Below are 12,018 nucleotides of genomic sequence, written 5' to 3'. Positions count from 1 at the left end.
CATCAGAAGAGACAGGAATTCCTACAGCACAGCATGGCTCAGTGACTCTGCACCGGACCAGAACGCTCTACACCTAGAAGACGCCTTTTACGTTTCAGTCCAGGTTAAAGCTGCGGCCTGACAGATCTCTGACAGCACTTGTGGAACTAGTTGGTGGTCCCAATTTATAAGGAAAGACTTAGTGCGTTAGTGTTCATCATTACACGGGCGCCGGCTTCTATCGACAGATAAGTGGAGGACATAACTTTGCAGGGAAATGACACTTTGCCTGTTGCTAGATATGTAATGGAGTTAATTCAAAATGGCCAACGTTCAGCGACAGGCATCCTAAATTCTATTTTATTTACTTTTGTAGAGGCTTTTTAAACTTCCGGCAATATAATAGTAAACCTTACTTTTCATTAGTCACCACGCAGCTGTACACAGCTTATGTCAGCAAAAAAGGATTAGGCATGCTGAATTTCAATATGGCCAATCCTTAATTCTTATTGACGATAAGCTGCTGCCAGAGGCTTCTGACATCGACTTTACTCTTTTCTCCAGTGTGCATTGTGTAGTGTGGTGTGCAGGGTCAGGAGCCAAAGCAGTCAGCTATTAAAGAGGACCTGTCCATTTCCAACTGGTGTAAATACCATTGTTCTCCATACTTGCTCAACCTGTATATAAATTTAGTATCTAGATATACAAGGATGGAAAAGAGGGTCATATCTCATGAACAGAGGTGCAGGAACAAAAGAAGAGCAACGCTAGATTCAGAAGAACAGTGGTAGTTACGAGAGGTAAGAAAATTACATATTTATGGAGAGTGACAGGTCATCAATAAATGTGTATAGTCACTTACACGCCCTTTCAGCTGACAGTTATCTCCTGCCTCCCATGTACATGCATATGCTTTGTTCTTCTGAGCATTCATGTATAGGGAGAGAGAAGGATCAGCTGCCAGTTGCGTTTTCTGGAGGCTTATCTTCAGGCAGAACTAGAGTACCATACTGCCAGATTAAACATACTTGTGGATGGAGGGATTGGGAAGAAAGATAATTTAGAAATCCATCATGTGTTACTATTCAGTCGCTGACAAATTCTCTGCTCCCTTCACCCCAGTCCACTGAACTATGTGGTGCTACATGTCGGACTGTGCAAGTGGCCCGGCGTGCTCCCATGTGATCGTTTTCCTAGGCCTACATAAGCCTCACCAAGATACACACCTGTGTCTTGGTATTAAGACTAAGATGAAGACTAAGTTTTCCTGTGTCATGTCTGCCTTTGGCTGCAAGTGAATCTAGTGCCTACTCGATACCTGTTTTGCTGTGTCCTGTCAGTGCTTGTTGTAGTACCTGCACCATACCTTCTTCCCAATGTCCTGTCTGCCTGCAGCCTCCAGTGCTTCCAATACCTGTTTCATACTTGCTTTCCAGTGTTCTGTCTACCAGTGGCCTCCAGTGCTTCTAGTACCTGCTCCATGCCTGCTTTCAGGTGTCCTGTCTGCCTTCTGTCTCCAGTACTTCTAGTACCTGCTCCATACCTGCTTTCCCGTGTCCTGTCTGCCTGCGGCCTCCAGTACTTCTAGTACGTACTCCATACCTGCTTTCCAGTGTCCTGTCTGCCTGCTGCCTCCAGTACTTTTATTACCTGCTCCATACCGGCTTTCCAGTTCCTTGTCTGACTTAGGTCTCCACTGCTTCTAGTACCTGCGCCATACCTGCTTTCCAGTGTCCTGTCTGCCTGCAGCCTCCAGTGCTTTTAGTACGTGATCCATACCTGCTTTCCAGTGTCCTGTCTGCCTGCGGCTTCCAGTGCTTCTAGTATGTGATCCATACCTGCTTTCCAGTGTCCTGTCTGCCTGCGACCTCCAGTGCTTCTAGTATGTGATCCATACCTGATTTCCAGTGTCCTATCTGCCTGCGTCCTCCAGTGCTTCTAGTATGTGCTCCATACCTGCTTTCCAGTGTCCTGTCTGCCTGCGGCCTCCAGTGCTTCTAGTACGTGCTCCATGCCTGCTTTCTCATGTCCTGTCTGCCTGCTGCCTGCAGTGCTTCTAGTACCTGCTCCATACCTGCTTTTCAATTTCCTGTCTGCCTGCGGCTCCCAGTGCTTCTAGTACCTGCTCTATATCTGCTTTCCAGTGTCCTGTCTGTCTGCGGCCTCCAGTACTTCTAGTACGTACTCCATACCTGCTTTCCCGTGTCCTGCCTGCCTGTTGCCTTCAGTGCTTCTAATACCTGCTCCATACCGGCTTTCCAGTGTTCTGTCTGCCTGCGGCTTCCAGTGCTACTAGTACCTGCTCCATACCTGCTTTTCAATTTCCTGTCTGCCTGCGGCTTCCAGTGCTTCTAGTACCTTCTCCATACCTGCTTTTCAATTTCCTGTCTGCCTGTGGCTTCCAGTGCTTCTAGTACCTGCTCCATACCTGCTTTCCAGTGTCCTGTCTGCCTGCGGCCTCCAGTACTTCTAGTACATACGCCACACCTGCTTTCCCATGTCCTGCCTGTCTGCTGCCTCCAGTGCTTCTAGTACCTGCTCCATACCGGCTTTTCAGTGTCCTGTCTGCCTGCGGCCTTCAGTGCTTCTAGTACCTGCTCCATACCTGCTTTCCAGTGTCCTGTCTGCCTGCGACCTCCAATGCTTCTAGTACGTGATCCATACCTGCTTTCCAGTGTCCTGTCTGCCTGCGGCCTCCAGTGCTTCTAGTATGTGATCCATACCTGCTTAACAGTGTCCTGTCTGCCTGCGACCTCCAGTGCCTCTAGTATGTGATCCATACCTGCTTTCCAGTGTCCTGTTTTCCTGCGGCCTCCAGTGCTTCTAGTATGTGATACATATCTGCTTTCCAGTGCCCTGTCTGCCTGCGGCCTCCAGTGCTTCTAGTACGTGCTCCATGCCTGCTTTCTTGTGTCCTGTCTGCCTGTTGCCTCCAGTGCTTCTAGTACCTGCTCCATACTGGCTTTACATTTTCCTGTCTGCCTGCGGTGTCCAGTGCTTCTAGTACCTGCTCCATACCTGCTTTCCAGTGTCCCGTCTGCCTGCGGCCTCCAGTGCTTCTAGTACGTGCTCCATGCCTGCTTTCTCGTGTCCTGTCTGCCTGCTGCCTCCAGTGCTTCTAGTACCTGCTCCATACCGACTTTCCATTTTCCTGTCTGCCTGCGGTGTCCAGTGCTTCTAGTACCTGTTCCATACCTGCTTTTCGGTGTCCTGTCTGCCTGCGGCTTCTAGTGCTTCTAGTACCTGCTTCATACCTGCTTTCCCATGTCCTGTTTGCCTGTGGTCTCCAGTGCTTCTAGTACCTGCTTCATACCTGCTTTCCGGTGTCCTGTCTGCCTGCAGTCTTCAGGGCTTCTAGTACCTGCTCCATACCTGCTTTCTGGTGTCCTGTGCTTCTAGTAGGTACTCCATACCTGCTTTCCGGTGTCCTGACTGCCTGCGGCCTCCAGTGCTTCTAGTTCGTGCTCCATACTGGCTTTCTGGTGTGCTCCCTGCCTGTGGTCTCCAGTGCTTCTAGTATTTGTCCTGTCTGCCTGCGGCCTCCAGTGCTTCTAGTACGAGCTCCATACCTGCTTTCCATTGTACTGTCTGCCTGCAGCCTCCAGTGCTTCTAGTACGTGCTCCATACCTGCTTTCCAGTGTCCTTTCTGCCTGTGGCCTCCAGTGCTTTTAGTCCTTGTTTCCTATGTCCTTTATCTGCTTGCTGCACCAACTCCTGTGGACTATGTGCTAACCCTGACCTGGGGCTTGGATGATCCACCTTACCAGGTGACCGAAACATTGATTAGTTTACTTCGGCCTGTATTAAAACATGATATTGGTAGATTGGACAGCATTTTCATGGTGTCTGCTTCCCTTTAAGTATTGTTTCTGGAACATATCCCAAGCTCAGGTCAGAAGCCATCTTGTAAAAAGTGATATAATTAGAAAAAGGCTAACAAAGTTTTAAACATTTCTATTTTACCCTGAGGCTAAAATAAATCTATGCCAATATATGGCAATTTTCCTAATTCCACAAGTAGGAAACAGAACAATCCAAAATCAACCCTGGAGTGGCAGTGGCCTGTTCATTTTATGTACCTTGGGGAGTCAAACAAAACAGACACTCTGAGATTTCAGCTGACAGAGCAGCAAAAAGTTTACAACCATCTTGACACTTTGACAACAGCCCAAGGATTTAACACCTAACAACTGATAAATGACTTTGGAACACCTGCCCTTTGTCATCTCCATAAGTACTAAGTATGACTCAATTATTGTGCTGCCGCCCATAAATAAACTTGTCCTGTGTTGTGGCTACAGACCTCCTGACTTGTACCTAACTAATGAAGTTTACGAACACATTCAGAACAGTGGAGGATATAATGAACTGGAATCTTTTGCGTCTGTTAGAAATGCTATTCCAGCCTGGAGCTGGGACAAGTTTTTAGCGAAATTTATGCCAATTTTGTGGAAAGGAGCCCTCACTCAATTAAAGACTCTCAGCAATAGTGGGACACATACGTGTTGATACTAGAGAAGCAAATCGATTTAATGCAAATTAAGTCCATGTCAAATTTTAGGAAATTTGAAGGTCTAAACGAATTTGAACATTGTGTTTTGTCTTTTATTTTCTCGCTAATTGTACAAAAAATGACAGCTGCCATTTTACGCATTGCAGAAAATTGCATCAGCCTCATAAATCTCAGGTGCAGCCTTCCCCATAATGGCTTGCAGCTATCACATATAGTTACATAGATACATATACATAGTTACATAGGTTGAAAAAAGACCTCAGTCCATCGAGAGTTCATCTCTTCACCAATTGTTCATTTTGTCATTAAATTAACTATAACCCGCAATGTTATGTGTATTGAGAAAATTACCCAGCCCTCTTTTAAAAGCTGTTATAGTGTCGGCCATTACTACCGCTTGTGGTCGGGCATTCCACATTCTGACTGCTCTAACTGTAAGAGTAGGGATGAGCGAATGCGTTCTGTGATACTCGGATATTACTCGAGTATGTGGGTGGTTGGATATGCTCGGCAGTCGACGAGCATTGGTTGGTGCTTTGATTTGAAGCACAAATCTTTGCCTTGCATGTTTGGCGCCTATTAAGGCCCCGTCACACTAAGCGACTTACCAGCGATCCCGACACCGATATCAAGGTGTCAGGATCGCTGGTAAGTCGCTATGTGATCGCTGGTGAGCTGTCACACAGACAGCTTCACCAGCGATCAGCACAGCGATGCCGAGCGTGCGGCATCGCTGGCCATCGCTGTACAAAATAATAAAAAAAATAAAAAATATAGTTATTCTCACCTTCCGACGTCCTGTTCAATCATCCTGCCTCTCTCCACGCTCCGGTCCCAGTGATCCTTTGCATGAATGACCGCGAGACTTTGTTATCCCTCGAGACCGTGACATCTCGCGGTCATTCATGCAAAGGATCACTGGGACCGGAGCGTGGAGAGAGGCAAGATGATTGAACAGGACGTCGGAAGGTGAGAATAACTATATTTTTTATTTTTTTTATTATTTTTTACAGCTGATCGCTGGTCTCCCGCCTGTCACACACAGCGATGCGTGCTGGCCAGCGGGAGACCAGCGACCAAAGAAATGTCCAGAGATTTCTTCCAGCGATCAGTGATACCGGCAGGGGGGCCGCTCGCTGATCGCTGACACACACAGCGATCTCGCTGGTGAGATCGCTGTTACGTCACAAAAGTTGTGACTCAGCAGCGATCTCACTACCGAGATCGCTTAGAGAGACGGGGCCTTTACACAGCCAATAAACATGCAGGGTTTGCCTACCAGTCACTGTAATGCCATAGCCATCTTGGTAGCATTACTCTGATTGGTTGGCCGCATTATCTCATCAGAGGTTATAAAATGACAGGCGCCGCCACACTCGGCTCACTGGTGCCATTGCACAGCTCATGGACAGTTTGATTGGAGGGAGAGAGAGTTTGTCCAGGCCTGTGTGTGCACAGTTTGATAAGAGTCCTGTAGGCTTGATACTGGTGCTGATGCTGAACCATCATACTAACAGTCTTTCTAAGAGCTAATGCTGTGCTTTGGTGATTGTATCAGATATATTCAGTATTTAGCCTAGTGACAGTTGCAGGAGAAGGGAAAGTGGCAGAATACAACCCCTTGGCAGGGCTGAAGGCTTTGCAGTCCATTGCTAAATATATAGCCACTGCACGACCAGCTCTACCCTCGCCTACTGTATCCTCACCCATCCCTTGTAGATTGTGAGCGCTCACGGGCAGGGTCCTCTCTCCTCCTGTACCCATTGTGACTTGTATTGTTTAAGAATACTGTACTTGTTTTTATTATGTATACCCCTCCTCACATGTAAAGCGCCACGGAATAAAAGGTGCTATAATAATAAATAATAATAATATAGCTGCTGCACGTGACCATATTCTTTTTTTTTTTGGGGGGGGGTGAAAAAATTGACTATACTGTCATTGATACGGTTTAAGGTGCTTAGTATTATGGTGGTATGTAAAACTCCAAAAAAAAGGTTAAAATGTATTGAATTAGTCATCCATACAGTTTAACATAGTTATTGTCACATTACGATGGTATATAAAACTCCCAAAAAGGTTAAAAAAAAATTTCTTGGTTCAATTAGTCATCCATAGATTTTAACTCACTGTTTATTGTTACATTACAGTGGTATATAAAACTTCAAAAAAACATTCAAAATTTTTTTCTGGATTCAATTAGTCATCCATACATTTTAACATGATTATTATTACATTACGGTGGTATATAAAGCTCCAAACAAAGTAAAAAAAAAATTACTGGATTCAAGTAGTTATTCATAAAGTTTAATGTGGTTAGTGTTACATTACAGTGGTATATAAACCTCCAAAAAAAGTTAACATTTTTTCTTGATTCAATTAGTTATCCATACTGTACAGTTTAACATGGTTAGTATTACATTATGGTGGTGTAAAACTCCACAAAAGTTCAAAATAATTTCTAGATTCAGTTAGTCATCCATACAGTTTAATGTGGTCTGTGTAACATTACAGTGGTTTAAAATTTTGAAAAACCACTTGGCCTGTTGACTAAATTTTTCGGTTCCAAAAATTGACTAATTTCATTCATCCAGTTTAACCTGCTTTGTGTAATATTTGGGTGGTTTAAATTTTTTTTTTTTAAACGCTTGGCCTGCTACAGATGACCACATTTTTTGGTTCCAAAAATTGACTACAATCATCCATACAGTTTAAAGTGCTCTGTGTAAAATTACTGTGGTTTAAAATTTTTAAAAATCACTTGGTCTGCTACAGTTTACTAATTTTTTTGGTTCATTAAAAATTTTTTGTTTCAATTAATAAAGGAAACTTCGTTTCCCGAGATCTAGCAATTAGTAAATGTGTAAGGTGCGCAGTAAAGGACGGGGAAGCGGAAGTGCTGATGATGGTGCAAAAATCTGGTGACAGATTCCGTTTAATGTCTATTCACTTAGCTGAACTCTTAATAGAAAATAATCTGAGATCTCTTTCATAGAGTCTATAATGTAATAGGAAAGCGATCTCATAATTTTATAAATCCAGGGCCCCTTCATATTGAAAAGGGTACTATTAAAAAAATACAAAATAAACAACTTTTTCTTTAAGTATTGTGTTCTTCATAGATCATCTAGAGCCATCTCACTGAACAGCTTACCAGTTTATTTAGGTCTGAATTACTTATGGAATTATTGTGGTTCCATTGACCGGTATGAATGATTACATTTTGTAATTGTTTTTGTGTCACCAATTAACTTTCACCAATTTCCTGGTATTCTTGAAGAAAGTTTATTACTGAAAGTTTTGGGCTTTAGTGTTATATTTTTGTATTTCTTGACTTCACGACTGTCCCTTTATTCCAGGCTGGGATGGTGCTGCAGTGCGGATACTTCTGGCTTGGATTACTACTGGTGCCTGGTGCTTGTCTCATACGGGACGTAGTGTGGAGAGCGTAAGTCACAACAAATTTGTATTATAAAGTTTGAATTCTCTATTATTCTTATTATTATTTTTAGTACAAATTTATTTTAGTAATGCCATTACATAAAAGTTTTTAAATTGTACTACTTCAGGTTATCAAACGACTTCAGCTAACCCAATCGTTACGGTACTTTATATCAGTCTTTGGGAAAACTGAGACATAATTAATATTGCCACTCCCTCTAAACTGCAGCTTCATCCCCCTCACATCCCCCTTCTTTGTATTGTGTTCATTGTACCACTCTTAAAGGGAATCTGTCACCCCTTTTTTGAGATATCATATAATGATATCATTCAATTGTGTGTCACATAAGGATTCTCTTAGTACTTTTGCTTCCCCCTGACCCCGCACCTTTCATGCATAAATACCTTTTTTATATCGGTTCAGATGTATGTAAACTGCCGCTGTCCGGTCCGCTGGGCGGGGCTTATTCACCTGCTCCCCCCTCCCTGTCTTGCTCTATGCATTTCTTCTTGTGTAGAGCAAGACAGGGAGGGGGGAGCAGGTGAATAAGCCCCGCCCAGCGGACCGGACAGCGGCAGTTTACCTACATCTGAACCGATATAAAAAGGTATTTATGCATGAAAGGTGCAGGGTCAGGGGGAAGCAAAAGTACTAAGAGAATCCTTATGTGACACACAACTGAATGATATCATTATATGATATCTCAAAAAAGGGGTGACAGATTCCCTTTAAAGGGTGTTATGAAAATTGAGGAGGATTCTGACCAATTACAGAAAGTCTGCAGACTAGGAAAGATAAACTACAAGTGAGAAAGATGATAAATAATCCTATAGAGGCTGTAATAGCAACCATAGTGTTTATCTCCCAACTCAGATAGCTGTTGGTCACCTGCCCTCTATCCTTTTCCATACAAATGCAATCTTAGGTTAGTTGACTGAACCTTTAGGATCATGTTTGTTTTTTTTAGCATCAGGTCAGAAGTAGTTTATGCCATGACCTGATGTCGATAAATCTTTTTTTTTCAGTGTGGTTTGTTGACATTTTTAGTCCAGTAGTAAATGATATCCATAAAGACATTTCTTCTGATCTTCTTCTCCTTGCTGTCAGTGTGAGGCGCTTTTGACATGGAATAAAATTATTTTACACGTTAGCTTTTACCTTTAGATAATAAAATTGCTCTAATCTTCAGTCTGCAATCTTGATGGCTTCATTCATTTTCAAACCCACTAGTATGCAGTTTGCGGCCTTATCCAAATTTCATATTTATTTTCTGGTGGGAGTGTCGCTCTCAGTAATATAGGCTGGATGTGAACTCTGTGTTATTCCAGGATGCTGCTGTCTACCCTTTTTTAATGTATCATTTAATCTCCTATACTGTGCTTATTTCCTGTACATGTGCATGTCTCCTTTTCCATATATCCTGTTTTCTCTGCCCTCCCCGAGATACTTTCTCTCCTCCCCACACTTGTTGAGATCCAACCCCCTCCCTGCTGCTATCTCTAACACATCGAGAAGGCGTAAAGAGAGCAGTTAGAACCAGAAGCAATAGTTCTAACAGATTTTTTTTAATTGAATGCTACTGAGAAATTTGCTTAAAGAAGCAAATAAACAAAAAAAAAACTCTGTGTGAATGTCTATATAGTCTTGAAATAGATTTTTGGGAAATCCCATTACATTGAATCCTCCTACACATCTCACTTAAAGGGGATGTAATTTTGCTTTAGCCTAACAATCAGGGCAACTGTTACCACCCACCTTTCATGTCTACCTCTTTCCTCATAAGGGCCTGTCACACTAAGAGATATCGCTAGCAATATCGCTACAACTTGTGACGTTATAGCGATATTGCTAGCGACATCGCTGTGTGTGATACTTACCTACGACCCGCTCCCCCGCTGGTTATCGCTGATGGCGCGAGAACGTTCAGGACTGTTTCTCGTCGTCAGCTTCCTGTGGCGCTTCCTGTGGAGAGACGACCGACGCGTGGACGCGGGCGGGAGGACGCAGGATCGCCGCGTCTGACAGGTAAGTAGCGACCCCCGTCCCCAGCGATGTCGCTGGTGAGATCTGCCTGAGTGGCAGCTCACTAGCGACCACTTAGCGATGTACCAGCGATCCTGACCGCGTCATATCTCTGGTCGGGATCGCTAGTACATCGCTAAGTGTGACAGTACCTATAGACTGTAAGCTTGCGAGCAGGGCCCTCATTCCTCTTGGTATCTGTTTTGATCTATGTGATTATTGTTATGCTGTAATGTCTATTGTCTGTACAAATCCCCTCTGAAATGTAAAGTGCTGCGGAATATGTCGGCGCTATAGAAATAAAAATTATTATTATTATTAATTTAGATGATGATTGCCATTCAGTGTTCAGATTATTCATGTGGAAATGTCACTATGGCCGGGGTCACACTTGCAATATGAGAAACTCGCGCGAGCCTCTCACATCAATACCCGGCACTGCTGCCAGCGGTTCGGACCGGAGAATTCAGCTGCATAGAAAGACATGCAGCCGCACACTCCGGACCCGAGTGCCGGGTATTGATGCGCGAGTTTCTCGCATTGCAGTTGCAAGTGTGGCCCCGGCCTATCATTGCAGCTTCCATGAGCAGGCTGGTTTCGAAGCATTGTGTTCCTTTAAGATGCAATTAGTAAAACATTTTAATTGAAAGTACATACCATTTGATGATATATCCACGTATTTGTTAATTTATCTGAACCCAGCAGTAAGTGACTGTTCCTACAGACAGATGCTCCCAGGCGCAGCTAAGAAGTCAGCACAACTGTCAGCCCATTAAACTGTGCAGATGCCAGGAGAGAATGGAAGGCACATCTGTTCCTACAAATATGTGCCTACTCCACAGTCTGTCTGATCAGTGGAGAACAATCTCTCTGCTCCTTGCAGTTGCTGATCAGAAATCACATGTAGAGAGGCAAAACCGTATTACTGTGCCGATCATTTCCACCAGAACTCTGTGTCCGCAGGTTAATTTTGCTAATCGACAGAGCAGGTGTTTTGTATTGGGCAAGGCCGCGTCCTGTCTAGTGGTCGCGGCCTCTCTCTATATGTGTATGGAACGAGGCCGCGCCGACTAGCCGTTTTCTGGCCGGCAGTATGCTTATGTACTTTCCAGGTCCAGCTCAGAAACCGGCGAATCCCCGCAGTGCAAAGTGCGTGAGCTGGGGGGATTCATTAGTCTGCAGTCACACGGAGTGACTGCAGACTTATCAGTTTAGTTGGGTTGGCAAAATTAAACATTTCTCGTCATCATTTTCGATAGAGCCCGCTGGAGCAGCATGAGTTTACTAATTATTCCTCTATTGCCCTAGACGGTTACATTATGTTCAGATTAATCCCAGGCTGCTGATCACCACTCACCTCACCCCTTATACTTAGGGCGATTTTCTCACCGGTCTTGATGAAGGAGCTTATTGGATCGGATGCTCCTGATTGAGGCCTCTTAATGAATCAGGTGAGGCGTATAGTGGCATGTGCCATTATGGGCGCCTCGCCACAAAGGCGTAGCGAACGCTGCCGGTTGTCAAAAATTTGATGTGCGTGGGTCACCACACCGCCGTCCTGTCCCAGCTCTGCCAACTTTATTGGAGAATGGCGTGAAAACACCATTTTTTGCCCAACCTAGCATTGTGCAAAACAAATTGCAACTTTTCAAAACTTTTTTCCGACATGAATCTGGTGAACAAATCTTTGATGAATCGCCCTCTTGTTGGTTTCTAAGTTCCCTGTTGACCATTGTATTATTGTATGTCCTATAGTAGACAGCTGGCGTCCCTCTAAGACGAAATGTAACATAACCATTGTCAAACCGGAGCAGAAACTGTATTAATATATTACCCACAAATAAACATTGTGCAATAAGCTGTCCCCATGACATTGTAAAAGAAACATTTTACATGTGCAAAACATTAAATATTTACACATCTGCAAGAAATAGCCAATAAGAGAAACAATGGAACAGAATTTGGAATGAAAAGCAATGGATCCTACAGCTGAGGCGTATAAATGTGACTTATCACAGCTTAGTCTAGCGCTGTCAGAATAAATGCCCTTTTAAGCAAAGT

At 43.9% G+C, this 12,018-nt stretch overlaps 1 protein-coding gene across 1 annotated transcript in view; it reads left to right on the top strand.

Annotated features, from left to right (window-relative positions):
- Positions 1-12,018, top strand: part of ATP8A2 (ATPase phospholipid transporting 8A2) — a 1,255,085-nt gene that overhangs the window by 1,176,963 nt on the left and 66,104 nt on the right. Inside the window, exon 34 of the mRNA XM_073583121.1 lies at positions 7,853-7,941. Coding sequence (XP_073439222.1) covers positions 7,853-7,941 — 89 coding nt within the window. The remainder of the gene's footprint in view (positions 1-7,852; positions 7,942-12,018) is intronic.

Source organism: Dendrobates tinctorius, unplaced genomic scaffold, assembly GCF_039654945.1.
Source record: "Dendrobates tinctorius isolate UK_male_01 unplaced genomic scaffold, ASM3965494v1 ptg000075l, whole genome shotgun sequence".
Classification (NCBI taxonomy): Eukaryota; Metazoa; Chordata; class Amphibia; order Anura; family Dendrobatidae; genus Dendrobates; species Dendrobates tinctorius.
The sequence above is the reverse complement of the archived record's forward strand: the minus strand, read 5'-3'. Positions and strand labels throughout refer to the sequence as shown.